The 25,841-nt window shown below is 45.2% G+C and overlaps 1 protein-coding gene across 3 annotated transcripts in view; it reads right to left on the minus strand.

Moving 5' to 3' along the window:
* Positions 1-6,825: 6,825 nt before the first annotated feature.
* LOC126531314 (uncharacterized) overlaps positions 6,826-25,841 on the minus strand; it is a 51,003-nt gene continuing 31,987 nt past the window's right edge. For 2 of the 3 annotated variants that reach the window (XM_050178810.3, XM_055071105.2), the window contains one exon: positions 6,826-7,634. In XM_050178810.3, coding sequence (XP_050034767.1) covers positions 7,470-7,634 — 165 coding nt within the window. In that variant the 3' untranslated portion in view covers positions 6,826-7,469. The remainder of the gene's footprint in view (positions 7,635-25,841) is intronic. The other variant, XM_055071106.2, reaches the window with a different exon arrangement.

A 25,841-nucleotide genomic window follows, 5' to 3' on the forward strand; every position in this document is an offset into this window, starting at 1 on the left:
AAAATTGCTGTATATATTTACGTATATGTATATGCCACGCCTTGCTATATGACACGCGGTATATGCGGACTATATTGCCACACCATGCTATCAGTAAAGTTGCTCATACCGTGTCTTACATTCTGGACTAAGTTATTCTTCGGAATTTTGAGAATGACAGCCCACAAACAAATGTCACGAAATAAAACACCGAAAGCGCATGGCCTTTATGTTGATCTTCTCAGGCTGCAATATCACAAAGTGCGAAACAATAACAGAAACCTGAAAATGACGTATTTTTTTCCCGCGGCTGTGCACTACCTCCGGGATCGGCGCACGAAAGAGGCCACGTTTCTACCAGAAAGCTAGACTTCGAGCATAGCGTTCGCCGCCAGTGTTTCCCCGTAAACATCACGGTTACATAAGCTGCAGTTGCCGGGAAGCGTGAGAAGCGGTCAGGGATTTTTGACTGCTATCGCGTTCCCCTCTTTAAAGGCGAAGCTTAAGCGTCCTCCAAGTTTTCACCCGGCTGCGAGCGTTCTCGCATTTCGCCCCTATCGAAATGCGGCCGCGGTCGAATCTGTAACCTCGAGCTTAGCAGCGCAACTGGTCTACATACAACGTCGGGTGGTGATACAGCAGGAACAATTAAATATTCAACGTTTGTTGTCTTCCTAAGGCTGTCATTTACAGAACTAAAGCTAGAAAAACTGCGAGAGCGCGAGAAAACGAACGAAAATGAAGGATGTTTTCACATAGCTTGCTATGAGCGACTGCCTACCTTTAAAGGGCCCCTCACCAGGTCTGGCCATTTTGAGCTGACAAGCACAGAGCATACACTGCGTGATAGCGATCGTGTCTGCAAAGTATTACATCGGTGCGCACCGCGGAAAGATCTGAAATTTCAAACCGAACGCCGTTTTTCCTTCTCCTCGCGGCCGCCAAGCTCGATCATGATGATAGCAACTTTATTGTACCGCCGGATAAGGAGGCCCTCTATTCCCCGTCCCCGGCACACAGGCCTAGAGGACGGGGGCCGGGACCTCCGCGATTAGAAGCAAGCAAAGAGGTCTTGACTCTTCGCGGCTTCTTCCGCCAGGCGGATGGCGTGTTGCTGTGGAGTAGTGTTCCTGTATATGCTCCCGCAGGGAGCAGAGTTGCGCATAGTTCCTCCGCCGTGATCCAGCTCTGCAGCGAAGCCACTCCTCGCGCGCGCAGGAGCCAAATGCCGCGCGGTGTTCCGCCTTTTTCTCTGGTGGTCGCGAGCTACAACCGCCAATTGTTGGCAGGCGCTTAGCAAAGGGCACTTGTTAATACAGGCTACGCTCGAACGAGTCATTCGTGCAGCCGGAGGGGGTGGGCTTCCAACCAACCGAAACTTTGTATGTACCTATGTAAACACGCATATACAAACACACGCACGAACGTACAAATATGGGGTGGGACCGCCTTCGATTCCCCAAAATAATATACTCCCGTGGCTCGAACAGCTCCAAAGTTCGCTCGCAAACGCGCAGTACGTTGCCACAAACAGCGGTGCAATGATTTTCAGCATGCATATGAAGTTGTCTTATCAAGGCCAGAAAGCAAGAAATGTTTTAAAGAGTGTTTAAAACTTCACACACGTAAGGTGGACACTTAGCGCATTTTGGCTGCCGAAACCAGCCGATTAATGACCGTCGCCAAGAGAGCTATCGTGCCTGCAGTTATGTCAGTGACCGTTAACAGAGCGCCATTTATCACTAACCATCGTTCACAACAGCTGCACCTTTTCGATACATGCGGTGCAGACACAGATTTAAGCGCATTTCAAATGTTGACATGTGCACATTTTAAGCAAAGCTTACTTTTATTTACTATTACTATTTAGTAGTACTTACTATTTAGTAGTGCTTACTATTTAGTAGCAGCAAATCTGCAAATAGAAAAAGATTCAAGATGCAAGAGCTTCTAGCTGCTCCTCTGAACGCACTATCGACGGTCCACTGATTGCAATGGCGATGGTACTGACGGAAACGACGAGTTCGCATGAGTCGGCGATGCGCCCGTAAAGTTGGCTTCGCAGCGGCGCGGATCATTTGACGTCATTTTTCGCGCTCGGCCAATAGCGGTGCGAGCGGCGCCGGAAAAGGTATGCGCAACTCTGCTCCCTGCGGGAACATATACAGGAACACTACTGTGGAGTAGGGTCTTCGCTCCGCAGCAGGGCTACCCAGTCCTCTCTACAATTTATGTTTGCTTTAGCCCCTGGGGAGCTAGCGCATTCCCAGATTATGTGGTCGAGGGTCCCTCTCGCCCCACAGTGTTTGCACTTATCGTTTTCTCTATCATGTATACCATGGTATGCCCAGACCGGGTTTACGAAGTTCCCAGCTTGCAGGCGCCGCCATGCGAGTGCCTCTCTATTGTTTAGACTTTTATCCGGTGGTGGCACCACTCTACTGCGTAGCCGATAATTTTCGACAATCTCCGTATAATTTTGCAGACGCTCGTCCATGTTCCGGCAGTAGGGCGGCTGTAAGTAGAGAGCTCGGGCTAACTCGTGGGCCGCCTCGTTGCCAGGAACGGACATGTGTGCGGGTGTCCAAATTAGGCTAATTTTTTTCTGTTTAGCCGTTTACTGGAACGAACCCTTGCCGCTTCCGGCGAGATCCTACCTTTTCCAAAATTCTATATGGCCGCTTTGCTATCGCAAATTATGAAATTTTGCTTCCGTTCCGCCGCGCTCGAAGCCGGAGGATGACGTACTCGCGTCCCTGCGCCTACGTACTCGAGTCCGCGGTGTGACGCGATCGCTCGTGGTGACACGCGACTTCGAGAATTATTCAAGACGTCTGTCATATGTGCGATCGGTTGCTTGAATTGACGAATTCAAGTTTAGAGAAATAACACAAACGGAATGTCTGTGTTTTTTTTTTTCTTTTACTTTGCACCGAAGCAAGAGAGATGTACTTCCGCTTCGTCTGCTTGTTCCCACGGTCGTGCGGTCACGTGCGTAGGTGCCAAAATTATGTCATTTTCTACCGTGCTCCAGCGCGTGATCATGCTCTGCGATCCGCTTGTTCTGCCTCAGTAATCGTGCAGCACTGAATTATACCGCTAGTCATGTTTCCTTGTGCACAGCGCGCAAAATCGTGCGAAACGCGAACGAGACAACTACAGCTCGTACGCGACGCCGTCAGCGGAATTACGTAGCGCCGGAAAGAAAAAAAGCGAGGAGAAAAAAAAATGAAGGCGGGGCCCGTGACGCATGCGTCACGCGATCCTCGAGGTCTGGTATGGGAGAACGCAGGGAAGGAATTTTGCTTGCGAAGGCTAGACGGGGCGAGTGGAAGAGCGTCTTGCTTGACATTGCAGCCCGCCTGCTGAAATCATGGGTTCGCGACACTGGAATATTTCTATCTCGGCTATTAATGAGCCGACTTGAAAACTTTTTGCGGCAGAACGCTCCCTAGAGGACACGTAACTTCCAGTGCATAACCAAATTTGCTATGGGCCTGGTGAGGGGCCCTTTAACGCAAGAAACCGGTCCGGGGACTTCATCGCGGCGACCGTGCGCAGTGGGCGTTCACTGTACATATTCGGTAAAAAAAAAAAGCATTTGTAAACAATTATGTGCTTTCTGTTTGGCCCAACAGTAGAATTCGACAGCCGTTTCGAGAGTACTTACAGAAATGACCAGGAGGGCTCCCGCGTGGTGTTTTCATTGAGCGCCGACAGCCATTGAGGAGCGCGCCCTCATACTACGCAAGCGACGCGCTTCCGACAGATGGCGACTCCGTAAGTACTCGCCGCCAATTGCCGGAGCATAGCAGACGACAAAGGCGTGTCCCCCGACTGACGTCACCAGCCACGCACGAGGCTACTGTAACCCTACTAATACCCTAAGCCCATTCTCGCACACAACGCAACTCGTGAATCCTAGCAGTATGCTAGTGGAATGCACAGACTGAATAATTATTTCGAAGAATCATTTATTTATTGAGCACCCGTTGTCACTGTATGTGCTTTAACCGTTTCGTAAATAATATATTTACGGTCAGGTTTTGGTTCTGGCATGTCCCAATAAATTCGGTTTGGGTTCAGTTCCGGCTAAAGTTCTGGTTCAAGCAAGGATTTCAGTTCGGGTTTGGTTCGACACCCTGCACAGCTGGACAGGTGGCTTAATTTATGAAAGCCATTGCAAATAGGATTCGAAACAGTGTCCTGACGGCAACAAGAATGCAAATTTACTAGAAAAATCCTTACGCCCTTTTTTTTTTTGTTAGTTGCCGGTCACCATGCTGACGACGCAGCTGGTGCAGATATTTAAGCTCTTTGAATATCGTCCGTGACGAAATCAACAGCAGCACTTCATACACTAGTCACAAAAACCTATTAAAATAATAATAACAATAACTATAATATACCTCATCAGTCACACAATCAAGCTTTGATGTTATTGCAAGCTAATGTTGAGGCACTTTTTGATTAGCTATTGGATAACGAAATGTAAATAAAACCAAAACCACGCCAGTATGCTTTAGAAATCCTCACAAGAGAGTCGAGTTCAGAGAAGTTATTGTACTTCATGGCAGCTCATGTACAAGGTGTCAATGTTCACCTATACCACTCTGTTCTACTTCTATTAGGTATATTAATTTGGGATTGCACTACATTATGAAAACATCCTGGTATGCTCACGTGCAGGACTAACAGTTAAGTGTCTCACTGCTTTCTGTCCAATTATATCGAATTAAGCACAACAGCTCCCCTCATCTGCATACTGTTGTATTCAAAGCTTCTTGCTCTCAGTCACGAGCTCAACAAATTGAAGAAGCTTTACGTAGGTCGTTGGCTAACATTTATGGTACAAACTGTGATGGATTAGACACTATTTCAAAAATGATGGCTGCTGAAGCTCATTTTTTACATCACTAATGCTAGTAGTGGTTACATCCTCCTCAGTCCCTGTGAGCCCAAATTGGGTCACTGGTTTAAATGCGTGTAGTTAGTTGTTAAAGCGAAGGACCCCTCTCAAAGTGAATTAGCTACATTTTTGGGTTCTAGTTTGTGCACCGTGCACGAGGTGGCAAGAACAGTTGCATCCACAGATGGCCTCTTCCAGCAAAAGCACTCGTCTCTAACCTCACGTTGATTCATTGTCGTTATAGCATGCTTTGCAACAACGCTTTTTATGTTTTGCAAGCCTTTCCTAAAGTTCACAGATCAGACGTGTATAATTTATATGTAGAAGATGGGCTGTTTTTTGCAGCTCAAGAGACTAACTTTGATGTCCGCAATCGGGGCCTGTGGGTCTTACTACTTTATGGCTTCCAGCAAAATATTTGACTGAGAAAAAGATTGAGGTGTTCTTGCAAGGTAGCCAAGCCAATTTTTCGGATCCAGGTAAATCTGAAGTTGATGATGCTGAGGGCTGTGGTGATGTAGAGATGGAGAGCGAAAACAGTGGTCACGACATTGAAGTCGACACATACGACCTCCGGCGAGCAGCAAACGCACACCCAGAGTGAAGAAAAATGATTTAGGAGGAGCTTAGTTGATGAATACTACAAACTCGAAAACTCAAAATGTGCTTCCCTTTCGTTGCCATCAGGTTTTCATGTGTCATCAATGATAACGATGATGATCAATTCTACTGCCCACTGATGACATCAGATTTGACAGACAGGACACTTCCCAGACCACAGAGTGAAGCTTGAATCACATAGATGTAGAAATACTGGTTGCGAGGCAAATCTCGAGTGCAATGCCTCGTGTGGAGCATTTCTTCGTCTGCAGAACTGCAACTGTTTTTTTTTTATTAGTTTCACACCCATCGAGTCCTACAAGGCCAAGCAGGTTTGAGCACTTTGCTCTATTTTTGGCACCTAGTTTTCATTTTAGTCTTTTTGCATGCTTAAGTGTGAAACAAACCTTTTAAAGCAGATCCTTCAAAAATTTTGAATTTGATAAGTTGCCCGAGGAAATGATGCATTTTCAGTCTGTAAAACAATTGAAATCTGCTGTTAAATCTTGGTTACCTTTTAGTGTATAATACTTTTGCTTTATGCTACTTTTCTGTTCTGTTAGGACACCTTATGAATGTTATTGCCTCTCGTGTTTTTTTTTTAATTTCAATTTAGTTAAACCTTTATTTCTGATATTGATTTTTGAGTCATGTATGTGTGCTTATTATAGATGCACTATTTTGTATATTACTATTTTGTATATTGGAATAATATGTAAAATAAGTGGGTGGGTGTGTATGTGTGTGCCATTTGGGTATTCTCAAATACAGCGAAGAACTGAATTTTTTTATTTTGTTTCCTCAATACAGCCAACTCCACTACATAAAAATATACATGAACCCATTTATATCAGAGTTTGGCAGGCCAGGCGTCTTTTCATAACAGCCATTGCTCACTTTAATGGTGTTCTATTGTAACAGCCAAAGTTATTTATCACGTAGGCTATTGCATGCGACTCATTTATGGGAGTGTGGTACAAACAACGATGAATAGTTAATATCGGATGGGCACTTACTGTCCGAGTTAGCAACCATCATGCATTATTTCTATGCTTGTCACACTGTGGCTCCCAAAATAAACCATTACAAACTAGCGAGCTAACACTTTTGTCATTTATGTCTACACCCTTAAGTATGACATGCATTTTGACAAAGCCCGCACAACATTGGCCCGCATTGCCTCGAGAAACAGCTCAGTTGCAAGTCGGCATAAGCTTGTATTGATTGCAACTCTCATGTCTTTTTGGTACAGTAACTCGAGCACTGCCTCAGATTACCAACTAACTCAGGCACACAATGCGCCATGCCAACATCTGCAGAATAAAGACCATTCCCAGTTTACTTTCTGACTATTTTATTTTTCAGTAAAGTAGAAATAAGAGAACACATGATGATGAACTTGACTAAACTGATGTGGCTACCTTGAGAGAGAAAATGTAAGGAAAAAAAAAAAAGCCCAAATGGCATTCTCTCAATGCACATAAATTATAATTTTTTTTTCTGAAAAACAAATACACACAAAAACATAACATATATTACACAAAAGGCACCGGTCACACAGTTAGGACAGAACTTGCACAATTATATCACAACTGTCACTTCAATGCAACACATTATAGATTTCTGAAAAACAAATACACACAAACACATAACATATATTACACACAAGGCACCGGTCAGACAGTTACAACAAAACTTGCACAATTATATCACAAGTACCACTTCAAACTGCAACACATTACAAACAAGGCACTGCATGATCACACATTTAGGGCAAAGGTTACACAGCTATATAACAAATAACATTTAAAGAAATTTCCTATTAAAACAACAAACATTTAGAGTGCGCAACGCCAGCCTTATGCCAGTGCACTGCATTTGGTTTTAAAGCTACAACTTCTTTTCAACTCTTAAAAAAAAAAAATTATGTCGGAAAACAGCTAGGCTAGCTGAGGGGGCAGATGCCTCGCACCTCTACTCATTAAGGTGTAAACTCATTAAAGTTAAGGTTGTACACACCAAGCACACCATGCAAGTAATTTAGGACATAAAGTTTGTCCTTGTCAGACACATGAATTCCTGAAGGTCTGATGATCCCCGAGGCCATCTTCACCACTGTGATGAACTTTCCATTGGCATCAAATGCCTGAAAGCAAACGAGAAAAATAAAACGCAACAGTAAGACCACTGAACATTTCCCTTTATACACTTTGTTCAATTTTTGTTACAGACCCTCCAGCATCTAGCCGATTGCCCCTAAAAAAGCTTTTTTGTTAGGTGCCACGGTGGTCCTCATCCCAAAACCCGGCAAACCACTTAACCTCGACAATTTACGACCCATCTCTCTTACGTCATGCATGGGTAAAGTAGCCGAGCACGTAATTCAAAACCGAGTGTCACGCTACATTGAGGAACACGAACTCCTCCCACACAACATGATAGGGTTTCGACCCCACCTGTCCACCCAAGATGTAATGTTACTCCTAAAGAGACAGACCTTCAACGTTAAAACAAGAGACGTTCGAGGCATCCTCGCCCTCGATCTCATGAAAGCATTCGATACCGTCTCGCACCACTTTGTACTGGAGTCTGTGGCAGGCCTCGGCCTCGGCCAGAGATTTCAGGAGTACGTACGCTCCTTCCTAAAAGACAGAGAAGCCCGACTGCGAGTCTCGCAACTTAAGTCGGACCACTACACGCTGGGCTCCGTCGGAACACCACAAGGCTCAGTCATCTCTCCATTACTATTAAATATAGTGATGAAGGGACTCGCAGACAAACTACGACACATCCCAAACGTAAACTGCGCTCTATACGCAGATGACATTACCATCTGGAGCCCGGGAGGCTCCCTGGGAGACATGGAGCAGGCATTACAGTCTGTCCTAGATGCCACGGAAGAGTACCTATTAAACACAGGAATGAAACTATCCTCAAAGAAATCGGAACTATTACTATTTCGCAAGTCTTGCCAAGGAGTACGCTACCTAACACCTCTAGACGAACTTCCATTCGCACTACACACAAGAGACGGACAACATATTCCGCGAGTCAACCACATACGCATTCTTGAGCTCCTAATCGAATCCACCGGATGCCACGGACACACGATCAAACACTTAACCATCAAAACCAAAAACATGATCGGACTCATACACAGAGTCTCGGGGCGCAGGAAGGGTCTCTGCGAAGATAACCTTCTGTGCGTATACCACGCTTTCCTTATGAGTCACATTCAATTACGTCGCGTCTGCCCACAACTGGACGAAAACAGAAAAGACTAAGCTAAACACACTCATGCGCAAGAGCATCAGACAGGTCTTGGGAATTCCACAAAGAGCAAGTACAGCAAAGGTTGACCAACTAGGCATGCACAACAACATAGACGAAGTGATCGAGGCTCAGATTATGGCGCAAATACTCTGCCTATCCTCGTCCGAAGCCGGTAGGCTAATCCTAAATGAAGCCAATGTCTCCCCTTCTCCCTATCTCGAGCACGCGGTTACCCTACCGAGCGAAATTAGAGACAAATACAAAGTCTCACAGTTTCCCAGAAACGTTCACCCACAACACAACGTGGGTAGGCGCCGGGCCCGCGCCTGCGCGATCCTCAACTGCATCGACGCGGATCGTGAAGCCACCGCATTTGTGGACGCGGCCCAGTACGGCAGCACATCCACTTTCGCAATAGCTGTCGTGGACGGCAACGGAACGCTACGATCATCCGCATCGGTTAAAACGAGCACCAGCCCTAAAGCAGAACAAATAGCCGTAGCCATCGCCATGGCAGACCCCACATTTACTTATGTCTACACGGACTCGCGTGCTGCAATTCGGGCCTACGAATGCAGCAACGTATCTAAAGAAGCAGCTCGTATACTACTAGCGAGCTCAAAAGAGAGCAAACGGTGCCTCTCCTGGTTCCCCGCTCACATGGGGAAAGACATTCACCCGCAAAAAGCTAACCTTAATGAAACGGCCTACGACCGTGCGCGAGAACTTGCCCGCCGCGATGGTCCCACGGCCTCCGAGGGGCTGGACATTCAGTTTAATGACCCGCTGCTCACTTACCAAGAAATCACCTCCCACTATCGGAAAGGTAGAACCAAATTCCCGCTCCCACATGCCAAACTCGAACGCACGCAGGTGGCCGCATTTCGAATGCTACAAACGGACTCGTATCCGTCACGAGGTCTACTAAGTCACTATAACTCAGAAATCCCGGCAAATTGCCCAGACTGCCCAGAACTTTACTGCTCACTCTCGCACATGCTATGGCAATGTACCGCGTTACCAAAGGGCCCTCTCTCCAGTGAGCCCGAATGGGAAGAAGCCCTCAAAAGCCCGGACCTCAAACTCCAACTCAAGGCCGTCCAGAGGGCCCAAGAACTGGCGGAGCGTCACCATGTTCCCGTCCCGACTTGGGCGTCGCCTACGGTTTCTGCCGGAGGAGTTCCCCGTGTGGGATCTCCAACGGATTGAAACTCCTCAGGACTTCAATAAAGTTCTTGACTGACTGACTGTTAGGTTCTTTAAATAATGCCGTTAGCAGTTCCAGGTAGCATTGTTTTCAGCCATCCTTATAAAAATTGAAAACAGTGCTAGCTTTAACTGCTAAAGGAATTTGAAGCAAATCGACCATTACTGAAAATATTGTTTACAACTTTTCTTCTCTAGGTGCAGCTGAAAACAATGCCAACTACAACTAAATAACTCAAATCAGAAAATTCAGGTAACCATCAGCCCACGGCCCCATTGGCATTGCTAAGGGTGCCTAAGCAGTCACATTTTCCAACTGAACACAAATATTAGAAAAATGCAGGTTTCAAATATAAAATCCCTTAAATACCCCATTCTTTTTCCTGTTTCTAATAGCATAAAAGAAAACATGGTGGTGCACAGTGGTAAAAAAGAAAAAGAAATATAAATTTAACTGCGTCCTAATGGACTATGCAACATGGGAGCCTGTTTGACTGGACATTTTGTAAATTAAGGAAAAGCATAAGGTAAGTGCAGATTTTAGCTGGCTAACTAGTGCTTTACCATCTAGTGGACCCTACAAGGGGAGTTCATAAAGTTTGTATTATGCGCACCACAAATTTGAACGGGCGTACACAATAAGCATGAAAATAAGCCCATGTCTCTCCAGTTTATGTGGAATATAGAAATTCGCTCTCTCTCTCTCTACATCTCTCTCTCTATTGACGCAGTGTTTTTAGATTTTTCAAAAGCGTTCGACGTTGTTCCACATGATGATTTAGTAACTAAACTGCATGCTATTGGTATTGAAGACAACATTGTTCGCTGGATAGCATGTTACTTAGCTTCAAGGAAATAATACGTGGCCGTTAACGACTGCATCTCTGATACACTAGATGTACACTCAGGAGTACCACAAGGGTCGGTGCTCGCTCCATTGTTGTTTCTGGTCTATATCAACGATATCTATTTTTCAGTGCAACCTCCTGTAAAGATCCGACTGTTTGCGGACGATTGTGTCGTTTATTCCAGCATAAATCAACACGCTGATCAAGTCAGACTAAATGATGCATTGCATTCAATCAGTGCATGGTGTGATAAATGGGGCTTGAAACTCAATACTTCGAAAACGGCAAGCATAACACTTAGTAACAAAAAAGAACCTTTACAATTTGCTTACACCATTAAAAATGCTTATATTAAACAAACTAACCAGGGGAAGTATTTAGGTGTTACACTCACAAGTAATTTGAGTTGGGAACCCCATATAGATAATGTTTGCAGTAACGCACTGAAAAAGCTGGCATTTTTAAAACGAAAACGTCATGCGTCACCTGCTGTAAAGTTAACAGCATACAAAGCTCTCATTAGGCCAAAATTAGAATATGCGGACCTAATCTGGAGTCCGTATCAGCAGTATTTAATAAAAAAATAGAAAGGGTGCAGAACATGGCCTTGAGGTTCATCTATTCTACCTATTCGCGCTTCTCGAGCGTATCAGTTCTTCGCGATAAAGCGAAGGTGAAAAAACTCTATCATCGCAGAATGGTATCCAGATTAAAATTTATCTATCAGCTTTACCATGGTCACTTTAACATACAGCGTGAACGTCACATAACCGAGCCGTCAATACGCTTTGCCCGTACACAACACAACAAAACAGTTATGCAACCATTTAGTCACCTTCGCATGCATCAATATTCCCTGTTTCCTCATGCTATTTCATTGTGGAATAAATTACCACAAGAAATAGTTAGCGCTAATACCACACAATCGTTCGTTCATCTTGTGAATGGTTTTTCTTTTGATTAATAGCATGCACATAGGGAAAGCAATTAATTAATCATTGTTTATGTTTTGTAATAAAATTAGGTGTAAATGCTGAATTGAGTGACCTGTTGTGTGTACATGGTTTGTCAGTACTTGTTGTTGAGTTGCAAACTACAACTGTTGTTCCTATATCGTATTTATGTTGATAAGTCTAAATTTCAAAGGCTGATGTTCCTGTATATTATATTTTATATATCTTTATTATTGTTCTGTATTCTATTTCTTTATTATTTCCAGCCTTGTTTTGTTACTATTGATGTAACTACTCCTGCTTGGGCCCGAATAGGGCCTGCAGTATTTGTAAATAAATAAATAAATATATATATACATATATATATCACAAAACACCCCTAGGACAACTAAGCAAATATTGCAGAGCATATACAGGAAAGTTGGTTGAAGCACAAGCAGTGAACACCACCAGCAGTGCCAAACTGGTGCTGGCGTGTGCTGACAATGTCCCAGCTTATGACTGTTGCGAAATAGTGCCGAAGATTTAAATGAGGTCGAACAAGCTACGACAACAAAAAAGATGCGGCCGACCATTGTTTGATGGTCAACTGCAAATTTATGCACAAGTTGAGGTCCTAGTACTTGGCAACTGCTGAATGAATAATGTTGCCAGTTAACATGACAGCGGGCTCAGATTAAAGTCCCACCCAATCTTAATCTCTGTGTTCTTTCATGGCAATACGTAATAAAAGAATGACCTACCCTTCCCCTACTAGAAAATGGGGGTAAGCGAAGCTTGTCTTGCATGCACCCGACCTTCGTCACAGTTAGGTAAACCACAGATAACAGTGCCGTATTGCCTTGGCCTCTCACTCCCTCAGTGCGGGATGTTCTTCTCATTGCTGTCCGATTGCGTGGGCTCGGGTGGGTCTAAAGGCGTGCTTACAGTCCGACATTATCGGCGCGTGGATGAGTGTTGCTTGACATCGGGCACATCAAAGCACATTGGCTGTGCTCGGTTACGTTGGCTGTGCCAGTACGTCGAACTATCGGTCGAACTATAGGTGCCGTTGTTCTTGCCAACGTGATGTGATGTGTGCGCACACTCACGCTATGTCAGACTATACTTCGTTACGTTAACCCCTAACGGATGAATCGGTGTGCCGACGCCGAGCCCTTTCACGAAGAAGTTCTCGCTGTGGCTCGTTGAAGGCTGCCCGTTCCTCGGGGGGAACGCATAACGCATGGCCGTCCCATCCATTTTCCAAGACTGAATTGAACGGAAATGACGCCGGCGCAGCGCTCATGAAATTCTTTCGTGCCCTTTCCCTCCCCAGTGGAAGCGAACCAGCGCTGATTGGTTGCACGTGCGGAGTGAGCACGCACCTATACAGCTGGAATCCTTGCTAATGACTCGCACTCTGGCGCCGGTGCAACTGTCAACTCATCACTTTCCTGCAGCTGCTCTGCTCTGGGAGCAACAGGCCTTCTTTTTTTTTTTTTTTGCGTGACCACAACAATACCACTTGTGAGCCAATACAACCTTCATTTTTAAAGAAATTTATGAATGCCCCTCATGACGGAACCCTAAAAAGACTAATTTGAGCTGTATTCGTTTAAACTACCCTTCTGCAATGCCATAGCAAAGCTACTGTGACCATGAGCAGAAGCTCAGTAAGCCAGAAAAAGAGGATAAAACGAAAGACAGGCGGCGACCACGCAGTGACGCTTCTGCACCAGCTCGCAGTGAGGATATGGATTTTGACGCCATCTGCCTGGGCATATTTAATTTTTTTATCAGGTAGGATGGACAACATCGTATTCCTAAAGGGTCAAAGACTGAACTTTCAAGAACTTTTTCTGAGCCATAACAGCCCAAATATAGATGAATAGGCTACTTCATGATCAGCGACCATCGACTGATACATGTCAGGAGAGCTTCAGCACAAAATGAGGAAAACAAGAAGAATGCGATGTTGAGCTTTATTTCCTCTTTTATAATGAACCTCCTAAACACTAAATTAACAAAAATAAATAGCTGAAAGAATGCTTCTTCAAGGTGAACTGAATGAGTGCTTCTCTTCAGTGTCCCTTTAGCAGGTGTGTGGATGTCTACACAGTTGAATCTCATTATATCGAAGTTGGATCTGACACGAAAATATATTCCTTATTACGACATTCGTTATAACTGCATATTCACTACACAATGCGGATATTGACGAGAAATGTTTTATATTTACTTTGTCATATCCATGTTTATTATATCGAGATTTGACTGTACTTTGCATCACAAGCTCTGTCTAGTGCAGCAAAGGCTTGGGCTCATTTCAACCAATCAGTAACAAGAGCTGGCTGTGTTTTCCAGAAAGCAGGGCCACTGCATATGCCATTGACCCTTCTGCTGCGTCAAGGCCAATCGAAGTATGCAATGAATGAACAGACCATATCTGTAAGGATGGGTCATTAGCATAAGTGAGGAAGGGGGCAGCAGGAGCACAAAGAAAAAAAATTATGGCAGAACCCATGTCGTGACGACTGTCAACGTTAATGCAATTAGCATTCAAGCATTGCAGTAACACACTCTATTGCTAAAGTCTTCACTTCTGTGTAGCCGAATTTTTCAAATTTCTGTTGCTGACATCATCTCCCCCCCACTTCTCTGTAACTCAACACTCCTCACTCAATGCACACTCTAGTCCGATTCTGTTCACTTCACTTCTTTCTCCCCACTTGATGCCACCTTTATTACTTTTGTGAAGCTGAATTCTTCAATTTTCCGTTGTCGACATCTTCACTTCTCATCTCTTGTCTACCTGGCGCCCACATAGTGGCATACACATGCCCAGTTGCATGTGCCCAATGGCCCAATAGCAGTTGAGGCACAGTGAATGAAGGAATGCACAAGAACTTGAGGTTTATTATACCTGCATCACATATACATTTTTGACGGTCTTCCAGCCAATGGCCAAAAAACTCAATAGGGTTCCACAGCTTGCATGCAGTCATCTTCAGCAACCACTGAACTCAACAACCATTTAGTGAACAGGGAAGTTTACGCAAGAGGCTGCCGAGGTGTCAAGGCCCTTAATAAATTAATGTTATAAATAAGGTCTGGTCCTTGTCATTCACTGTATATCTGGTGGGGGCAAAATGCAAGGACGCCCGTGCACCATGCATTGGGTGCACGTTTGAGAACTTCAGGCGATAAAGAATTAATTCAGAGTCCCTCACTACAGCATTCCTTATAATCAGATCGTGGTTTTGGGCATGACACACCAGAGTTTAGTTATTTAATTCTTTGCATACAAAAGGTCTTGACTCCAACCGCTTCGATGCTTCTGGGTAGGATACGAGGGCCTACTGGCTATCTGCCTGCACATAATGTTCCTGTGATGCCTGTGGTTGAAAATCGACATGTCACATCTGCTACCATGGCCATTAGTGGCGCATGGTGCTGGCTAACAGTCCCAGGACCACAGCTAGTACACATACATAAAATACCCCAAAAAAGTGAATAAGGGGGTAGTTGCTGCCCGTAGCTCAAGTGGTAGAGCATCATGCCCATAATGCAGAAGGTGTGGGTTTGGATCCCACTGGCAGCAAATTATCTTTTTGTCCACTTTAATTTCCTTTTTTTCGTTCCAATTTCTAATTTTAATTAAAAATCGGTTAACTTCCCCTAATACTTCCATCCCTTTATTGTCTATTGGCTTCACATGGTTGAGACTAACAAAATTCAGGGCCCTCGGTTCTCCTTGTCATTAAATGAAATGCTAGGCTGGTCACCAAGCTACTCTAGCACAACAACAAGTTGTGTTCATAGCTCAGTTATTTTCACACCTTCACGACTGGCATGAGTGACACAAGGTTGCGATGCGAGCCCCTGCAAGTTTCTTCCCACCACTACTGCCAATCATAAACATGACCATGGGAGAAAATAAAGTCTTAACATGCATTCCTAGCTACTTTAATAATTTGGTTTGCAACAAAATAATGTAAAAATGTAATACAGCTAATAGAAGATGAGGGTTAATCTTGCTGAGGAGATTTTGGTGGCCTAATTAAAGAGCAGTACGCTTGTGGACACAAATATGAAAAAAAGATAAACATACGCACTCATGATTGTCTTTGTGTTAGTGCCTGCACCCGCAAGTTTGCTGCCTTTACTACAACATTCATATTTTCTGCACCACCCTTTAATGGGAATGTGGTTCATAATACATCATAAGCTAAACGGCACCTCTTAGCATCAGCAATTCCATTTGATAAAAGTATGACTTCAATATGTTGCAAGTGGTTCAAGCTGCAAATTCCTTTTGAAAAGATCTACGTACAGAATGTGCTGTAAAAGCACACTGCAAAGCGACGGCATTTTCAGTCATACGGAACATGCATGAACATGGCTGTTCATTCTCCACCTCAGAAAAATTTAGTAAAATGCACTCAATCGTTCTCGAATCGACACAGCTTTGTCTGTAGAGTAAGCAGTATTTCATCAGGCAAAGACAGAAATAGCTCACTTGCAACTCTGAACGAAAAGAAAGGAAACTGAGGGCCCGATTTTTATCAGTTATATCATGCGAAGCCAACAAACAAATACACCACAGACAGCATAGGGGAAATTACATGTACATTAATTGAATTAACCCTTTCGCTGTCACCGACGTACCGGTACGTCATCACGCTTCCCCCCCACGGTGTCAATGACGTACCGGTACGTTCTCTATCGTGCGTTCAAAATTTCGCGCCTGAGCGCAAAGCAGGCGCTCCTGTATTGGCCACGCCATCTGTTGACTCTTTCTACAAGTTCGTATATTCGCTCCGACCTGTGTAAGTCCATGTATTGAAGAGTACGGTGCGACTGCCACTCCCCACTTTCTCTTTGCTGAGTGGCGCGGTGGCTCCGCGTTCGCTGTATCATACGTCGCGCGCGTGTGGTAATGGGTTCAAGGGTTGTTCTGTAATCTCCGCTGGTTTGAAGGTTTTTATTTTTCTTCTGTTGGTGTGCCTGCTACGGCGCGTCAAGTTCAGGCGCACGTGCCGTTGCCTCTCCAAAAAGGGTGACTCGATTGCTGCTTTCGCTCTCTCGCCGCACCCTCGCTTCCGACTTGCAGCAGTAAACGTAAAGCCCTTCGAACTTTGTTTAGCCTTTTTCCATCTCCCTCTGTCTTCTTGATCACGCAACGTCCCATTTCCCTCCGTTGCGCGGGCGACTGAAAGCGCATCCTCCCTGCGCGCGGTTACTTTCGGATGGCTCGGCGCGCGGGACCTTCGTCTGCTCATGGGAGCGGTGGCTGAATTCCGATTCAGAAAACGAGCCGAGCTCGGATTCGGACTCGGACAAAGTCGCATGAGAGGAAGAGGGTTCCGCATCGTCAGATTCGGACGTTGAACGGATTTTATAGTCAGGCTGATGATGATGATGATGTTTACTAACAACAGCTGCAGAACACTGAAATGTGCATATTGCATTGACTATGTTATTTGTATACCAATCATAATCAAAAATAAATTGCTATGTTCATTCCCTGTTATGCTCGTTCCCTGAAACCAAGCCGACACTGGGGGTGCGTCACGGCCAGAAACGTCCGACAGCGAAAGGGTTAAAGAAATGATTAATTAATAGAAATGAAAGTGGATGGAAAAACAATTGGCTGCACGTGGGGTATGAACCCATGTCTTTGCAATACTCGTGCGATGCTCTTGCCAAGCGCCTCACCTCTGCCGTCAAGGCCGTGAGGTGTGGCGCTGGCTCACACTTTTAGGTTTAGTTCTAGTCGATAAACACATACTATACCCCAGAAAGTGGATGGGAAAACGGTACTGCAGTATCTCAATTGGTAAGAGCATTGCACCAGTAATGTGAAGATGTGGGTTCGTGCCCCACCTGCGGGCAGTTTTTTTTTTTCCTCCGCTTTCACTTCCATTATTTACAATTTTTTTTTAATTCAATTAAGAAGTACATGTAATTTCCCCTATGCTGTCCTTCGCGTCTTTGTTGACTTCTTATGATATGACATGTGGTAACAGTATTTTATTGATTTTTCATGTTACGTGTTTTCTTTTTTTTCATTTATAATGGAGCTGCAAGAACACAATGCTAACGAAAAATTGGAACTCTATTCCAAAAAGGAAGGCCCACAGAATCTCAGCACCATCAGGAGATCTGGTGGCTTAAACAATTTTGGAGTCACAAATTTCAATTTGGAACAGTACACTCTAAATCTGGAGCAGCTCAATGAAGTAAGCAATTGCAACTTCAGTGAAGGACGGGCAAAGGGTAAAGGTTTAGAGGGCAGATCTTGGGTGTCCATTCCTGCGGAGAGCATCGGCATCCTAGCTCGTAACCGAGTGAATAAGCACAGCGATAGATACTAAAAGCAAACACGGAGATGAAAAATTTTGACAGCGAAGAGAGTGCAAGGAGGAAAATGCAGGACAAGGGTGCAGCGGAACTATGAGGTGCAAAGCGGAGGAGGAGGGTATCATGAAAGCATGAGAAGTGTAGTGCCACCATGCACAACAGGCTTTGCAGCGTCGATGGCTACGAGATGGCGCCAGAATAGCGTGTGTCTGCCTGCGGTAGCTGCTGTGAATCGCACCCACATGTCACAATTAGCGAGGTAGTTGTGGCGCACTTTGCTCCGTTTGCAATGTGCTGCACGAGACAGATTGTCCACACCAGTCAATACATCGTGGAATGAAAACAGATATACAGATGCACTTAAATTTCGCATTATGGAGTATCATAATCATCGGGGAGCTTTATTTTGGAGGGTAAACAGTGTTTTTAAGAATGGCCTTACATTTGTTATCGAACTAAATTCTGAGAGTGCGAAAGAATGCCGTTTTCCACTTTCGTGTGTCTACCACACACAGCAAATTTCTGATAATTACATCTCCCATAATTCAAACTAATGGGTAACTTCAACAGCATTTTGAGCCCCGTCGTGCCGGCAGACATTTAGCCCTTTAAGGGCCAGAGATGTAAATATACCACCCTGCGAACAAGTCCCGAATAGTCGATGCCATTAATTTACTAAACTGTCTCTATGTTTGAAGAACATAGCAATTTTTAGGCTCTCTGTTGCCCAGCTTGTGCTGCCATGCTGTATGGAGAACTTTTCTTTGTACCCCCCCCCCCCCCCCCCCCTTCCCCCCGTCCCCATCACTCCATTTTAAATCTACGGTTTGTTTACACCGGAGCACTGACAACCACTTGTGCATATGTGCATGTGCAAGCATGCAGCGGTTAATTTTGGTTTCGTTTCACAGGATGTTTCTGGTTTGTAGCACTCGCAAAAACTGATCTCTACCTGGTTTCTAATCTCTCAAAGGGTCACCACTAGATTCTCGTTCATTTTAATTTGCTCACAGGGGTGCAATTAAATCTGCTCACAGGTGGGCACTGGTATTACAAATGATGTCATCATATAAAAACAATGCTGCCATGTCTGCATTTCTTGACTCACAAAATTGATTGCCCCTCATTGGTTATGGGATGAATGATTACTGCAAGTTTCTGACTCATATTGTTTTTATGAAGGGCACGCTACAATCAAGTTTTCTTCCATATGCTCACATACATGGTTCAATAATACTCTGGACGTGCACACCACCAGTTGCTCTTGTACATGTCAGTTGAGCAGCAATTCCTCTGATGTGGATCACAGTCCAAGTGCCGAATCGGAATAGATCTATTCCAGTGTATCTACTTTTTTGTTCTTATTATAAGTATTGTGAGACGAGGTTTAGGCAGCCAGTCTTTTTATTCTCTTGAGTGAGAGCCTCGCCACCAGGGCCCAAAACGGTGATGATGAGTATGTACAGGTGAGAATACGAAGGGTATGAATAATGCTCACACTAATTTTCCTGTGCGCGCAAGCGGCCAGCCTGGCCGTGACTTAGCCAGGAGGGAAACGTGAACGATCTCTGAACCACGATAACGATGGTCCGAAGAAATGTCTACGGGAGTAACGCGATGGTTCAAGGGGGATGTTTGTTCATTAATAATGTAGAGTCTAAGGAAGCGGGATTCAAAGATGTGAATGCATGCGAAAACTTCGTCCAAACGCTCAAGGTGCTGATGAAAAGTTGTAGAAAAAATAACGATGTCATCTAAAAAGCACAGAGAGGTCTGCCACTTAAGGCCAAGTAAAACTGTGTCGATCATGCGTTCGAATGTTGCAGGAGCATTGCATAAGCCAAAGGGCATGACGTTGAACTCGTAAAGTCCGTCTGGTGTTGCAAAGGCTGTCTTGTCCTTGTCTGCTTCGCGCATGGGAACTTGCCAGTACCCAGATCGGAGGTCTAGACTAGAGAAATATTCTGCAACCTGAGGGGAGTCAATGGCATCGTCGATTCTTGGCATCGGATATACGTCTTTGCATGTGATCTTACTAAGGGCTCGACAATCGATGCAAAATCGTACAGAGCCATCTTTCTTGCAAAGCAGCACAACAGGAGATGACCCAAGAACTGGACGGTGGCCGAATGATGTCGCTTTTGAGCAATTCATCAACGTTATCTGCAATGATTTTCCGTTCTGCGGAAGACATGTGATACGGGCGGCAGCGTACAATCGAACTGCCTTCGGTTTCGATGCGATGTACTGCGACAGAAGTGCACCCCAGAAGCTTGGAGTGAACGTCAAATAAGGCGCTGTGTTTTTGCAGGAGTGCCAAAAGGTCTTTCTGCGCAGCGGTCAGATCTGGATTTATCACGGCCGTTAAAGCAGCGGCAGCAGTATGACAATCAGTTGTGGTAGACATAGGTGGTGATTCGGTGTTAAGCGGTACCAGCGAAAGAGATTCGGTGTCAGTAAAGCAAGTCACAGTAGTGCCCTGGGAGAGCACAACTGGTGAAGAAGTAGGGTTACGAACAGCGACGAACGCTCTACCGTCCTGAAACCGCACCAGGCTAGGAGTAAGGCTAAGCCCACCAGAAATGCAGTGACCGCTCAGCGCAAGGAACACATCACCATTAAGAATAGTGTCAGAAGTCGGTGTCAGACTATGCTCATTGCCCGCGGGAATGAAAGTCGGTAAACGTGACGAAACGTAGGCTATGAGCATTGACAGCAGAAGAAGATTCAGTGTCTGTCATATGAATAGTTCGCTGACGGCAAGAGATGAAAGCCGAGGCGGAGGACAGGAAGTCCCACCCCAAAATCATCACGTAGGTACACGAAGACAGCACGATGAACTGAATGTGGTGAAGGATGCCATCAATGAAAACACGCACAGTGCAAACACCGGAGGGCTGAACAAGAACTGCATTAGCGCAATGAAGGGGAGGGCCATTATACGGTGTCTTCACTTTTCGCAATCGAAAACACAAGTCAGTACTAATAACGGAAAGCGATGCACCTGTGATAACCAAGGCTTCAATTTGGACACCTTCAACACACATCAAAAGTACATTTGACAGGCGCTCCGGAGGAGTTTCACGTTGTCCAAAGGATGCAGCTTTCCCTCCTGAAGCTGCACCATTTAATTTTCCGGGCGGTTATCGAAGGACGAAAAAGCCGGTCGTAGAGGGGAAGAGGAGCGCTGCATCGGTGATGGAGAGTGATGACGCGGGAAACGCAACGAACCGGCAGCGTTGAAGTCCTGTGGAGATGGGGAACATCGTGGATAATAATCGTAGTAAGAACGCCGACGTTGTGGTACAGGGTCAGAAAACCCATCCCTTTCAAACCCGTCATAACAACGTCTTTCATCTTGCCGACGGCGTCGGCAAAACTTTGAAATGTTGCCATGGATGATGCAGTAGTAACAAACCGGTCGAGGTGGGCTCCATGCACTGTAAGTCGGAACAGGTGGTGGTCTTGTAATGATAGGATTCAGGGACACGTGTAGTGCAGGTGCCTGTTGTGGTGGCTGCTGGGAGGGTGGCACTATAGAGGCAACCTGAGCGTAAGTTGGTGTAGGAATAGGATGCGGGCTCGGGACTTGCGGGCAGGTCATGGCAGCTATCTCTTCCCTCACAATATGGCTTAGGCCGCCACCAGGAGGCGTCAGATGGACCTCAGGAGGGTTTGACGAAGCTTGGGCGTGCAATTCCTTACGGATGATGGAGCGAATCAAGGCACGTAGCTCGCTGTCGTTGGACGCACAGAAATCAGATGTGCCAGGGTGTAAGCGGAGCACATGAAGCTCATCGAGACGCTGACACATACTGATGATGTATGCGATGGTCGTGGGATTCAGCACTGCAAGAGCATTGAACGCCACAGTCCCAATACCCTTGAGCAGGTGGCGTACACGGTCACTCTCTGCCATCGAGGTGTTCACGCAGCGGCAGAGGGCGAGGACATCCTCTATGTACGAAGTGTAAGACTCACCTGAGTGCTGAACACACTCAGGAAGCTTCTTCTTGGCGATATCGTAGCGGACAGAAGAGTTCGCGAAAATCTGGTGTAGGTGGTGTTTAAAGGTGCTCCAGTTAATGAAATCGAGCTCATGATTGTAAAACCAAGTTTTCACAATGCCGGTTAGGTAGAAGGCGACGTGAGCAAGTTTTGCTGATTCGTTCAAACAGATAAAGTCACTCACGCGCTCTTATAGCTCCCACCAGTCTTCAACGTCGTCACCTGGAAGCCCGGCAAACATAGGGGGATCCTTCTGAGGGGTGGTGACTGTCCAAGGAGTTCTCGCAGGAGCAGGCAAAGTGGATGCTGTATTGGTCTGCTGGTCTTGCAACATGGTTGAGTGCAGTTGGTAGAGGCGGTGCCCCGAGCGGAGCTCCAGGGATGTAGCGTAGGTGAAGCTGGAGAGACCAGGAGCGAGAGAGCGAAGGAACCGGACAGCACACTCCACCACTTGTGAGATGAGGTTTAGGCAGTCTCTTCTTTATTCTCTCAAGTGAGAGCCCCACCACCAGGCCCCAAAACGATGACGAGTATGTACAGGTGAGAATATGAAGCATTTTAATAATGCTAACAGTACTTACGCAAACCCATCTGTATTCATGAATAAACAATGAATGTTTACCTATGCAAAATATGTTTTGTCACTTTATGGTCACTAAAAAAATTAGATTTTTTTCAATGTCCCTCTGAAAATCTGAAATAAAAAAGAACCCTGGGCGATCACATTCGTCAAAAAAATTTGCTCTCAATGGGTTAGGTGAAGAAATACTACTAGTATTCGAACACAAGGGAGGCAAATGGTTATGTCAAGTGAAATTCCTGTTTTCATCCCACCACTCATTGTGTTTGATGACCGAAGACAAATTCAAATTATAGTTGAACGCTACAGCATACACAGTTTCGTTTCTTAAAATTTTTGTTTCACACCAATGCCCAGGCTCTTCGGTGCACCTCTAGCATATTCTGCGTATCGCGTATTGGCAGGGTCCACTTGATGATGGTAAGACAGCAAACCTGCAGTTTTGTTCGTGTTTGGTTAGATGGTTGCTTCGCATGCTGCAGGCATTCTTCCGATAGTTCAAACAATGACTTGTCGAAGAATGCTCTGTAAACTAATGCGTTTCTGACCATTATTAATTATTTTGCAAACTGAAAAGCATGCTGTTCCCCCATGGAAGCAGTTAGGGTATTCACACTCTGACCTTCATGCATCGTCATTCATGCGGTGAATGACTGGGCATGCTTGGAGGCTGTAGTGAATCCACTTATTGACATTTCCAATGCATGCGTTACTAACCACAGCAAAATGGGTAATTTGTGGTACTTTATCAATGCGATCAGGTTTGCAGTGCAAGTACTTTACGCTTATCACTCGACTGGCACAAACATGTACACTCGCCCATAAGATATTGCGAGGCGCGCGAGCGTGTGGCGAAACGACCCTCCTCCCCTTCTAGCACCTCTGGTGTCGAGATCAACGCCTGCGCGCATGCGCGACCCTCCATGACTGCAAGCTCGTATGTTTGCGCGTTTCCTCTTTGCACGCCGGCGATATCCTAATGTAGCTGTAAGGTGCCCCTCTTGCGATATGTGCTGTGGCGGCTTCGACGGGCAAAACTATGTGAAGCGCGAGCTTGCGCGCATTGCTGCGGCCGTGTTTTGTCGAGTCATGAGCGCTGACGCATAAGGCACGGTGGCGAACGCAACAAGTCATTTTTTTTTTTTCTGCGCTGCACCTTCTTGTGGCCAATCTTCTTGTTTGTTTTTACGAATGGGGCGTTCTCGAGCAGAAGAGTGTGGTAGAAAATGTGCTCTATAGAAGGAGACAGGCAAGACGAAAATGAACTCTTGATTCCCGTCGTATGAACCAAGTTTTGCCCATTGAAGCCGCCACAGCACCAATCACAAGAGGGACACCTTGCAGCTACTTTTGGATATCGTCGGCGCGCAAGGAGGAAGCGTGGAAACATGCACGCTTGCAGTCTCGGAGGGACGTGCATGCGAGCAGGCGTCGGTCTCGACACCAAGGGTGCGCCGCTAGAGGGGGGGAGGAGGGCTGTTTCGCCACGCGCTCGCGTTTCCCGTAATATTTTGTGGGCGAATGTACATGCAGTTCTTTCCGTTTTCATTTCCACATTCATAGCTTAATGAGATAGACATTACAATCACTGCGAAGCGAAAAAATTTGCGGTGAGGCCTCTCCCTGGTTGTACACTGAAAGTTCAGACCTTGCTGTTTCAGGCTTAACATGCGGCTATGCATCTCTCTGAGCACCAAGCTAAACACCATTAGTAGTTCAACTCTGACTGTAAGTGGCTGACTGATGGGAAATGCACAATAAAAGCTCGCAATACGTCCCAATTTTTACAACAAATAGGTGCTATGGGCAACATCGTTTTCACATTATCAGAGCATGCATACATGAATGATTTCACCACCTTTAGAATTAGCCTAGTGTGGAGCCTTTGGGAGTACACAAGGGAAAAGTACTTACGCTCACTACAGGCCTGTACGGCAACTAAACTTCTTGGGCAAACATTAAAGATTCGAATTAAATGATGGGGTTTTACGTGCCAGAACCCCAATCTAATTATGAGGCATGCCATAGTGGGGGAGGGGGCTCTGGATTGATTCTGACCACCTGAGGATCTTTAATTAACGTGGCTTCAATGCACAGGTCACAGGCATTTTTGCATTTCAGCCATATCAACATGCGGATGCCGTGGTCAGTATTTGACCCGCGACCTCGCGCTTAGCAGCCTAACATCATAGCCACTAAGCCACCATGGCGGGTATTTGGCAAACCTTGTTGCGTGCTAAGCTGGTAAGTATTAAAAGCGTACTAATAAAACAAAAAGAGCAAGATCAACTTTATCTACAAATTGCTCTTTGTTTGAGCCGCTGGCACTACACCACATTTTCAACACAGTGCTTTGAGGTCGGGAAAGCACAGAGCAGGGGCGGGAATACACTTCAGCGTCTTGGAGCAGCTGTCGGAGCTGGCAAAACCTTCTTTTGGAGCATTTACACCTGTGTTTGCAGCAGGCACAAGATTTCCTTGCAAGCATGCATACAGCAACAAAATTTTCTTTAGACTTCTCTTTAATTTACATAATCATTTGCTCATAAAAATTAGAAACATCATGGCACACCATGAAATGTGACATTAGCAGCAGCAAACCTACACTGACAACAATATGCTGCCAGCAACGCTGCATGAAACCCCACAAGTTAAACATTAAAGGGACATTAAAGAGAAGCACTAAATCAGTTGAGTTTGCTGAAAAAAAAACTGTTTCCTTCAATTTTGCTCCAACAAGTGGATTATCAGAAGGGAAAATGAGGGTCACAGTTCTTTTGTTAAATTTTGCACGGAAAACAATGCGCCGGTACGTCAGTGCAACATCACTAATTTAAAAATACTTTTTTTTGTATTTGGTCCTTTGTGGTTCAGTAAAGGTTTTTTTAAATTTGACAATTAAGAAGTTGTAGGAGTACATCTTGTTGGGCTAGTTGGCGATGCAAGGCTATTAGAAAAAGAGCGCAAATTAACACATATTTTAACCAACAACTTAGCTTTCTACATGGTGGCACTTGTCTTATTAGTCTGTATATGTGTTTATTTTCTACCAAGAAATTTGGTAGAAAATTCTACCTGATTTTCTAACAAGAAAAATGGGTAAGTGTCTAATATGCATTGCACAACGGCGGTCTGTTTCT

This window comes from Dermacentor andersoni, chromosome 5 (genome assembly GCF_023375885.2).
Source record: "Dermacentor andersoni chromosome 5, qqDerAnde1_hic_scaffold, whole genome shotgun sequence".
NCBI lineage: Eukaryota > Metazoa > Arthropoda > Arachnida > Ixodida > Ixodidae > Dermacentor > Dermacentor andersoni.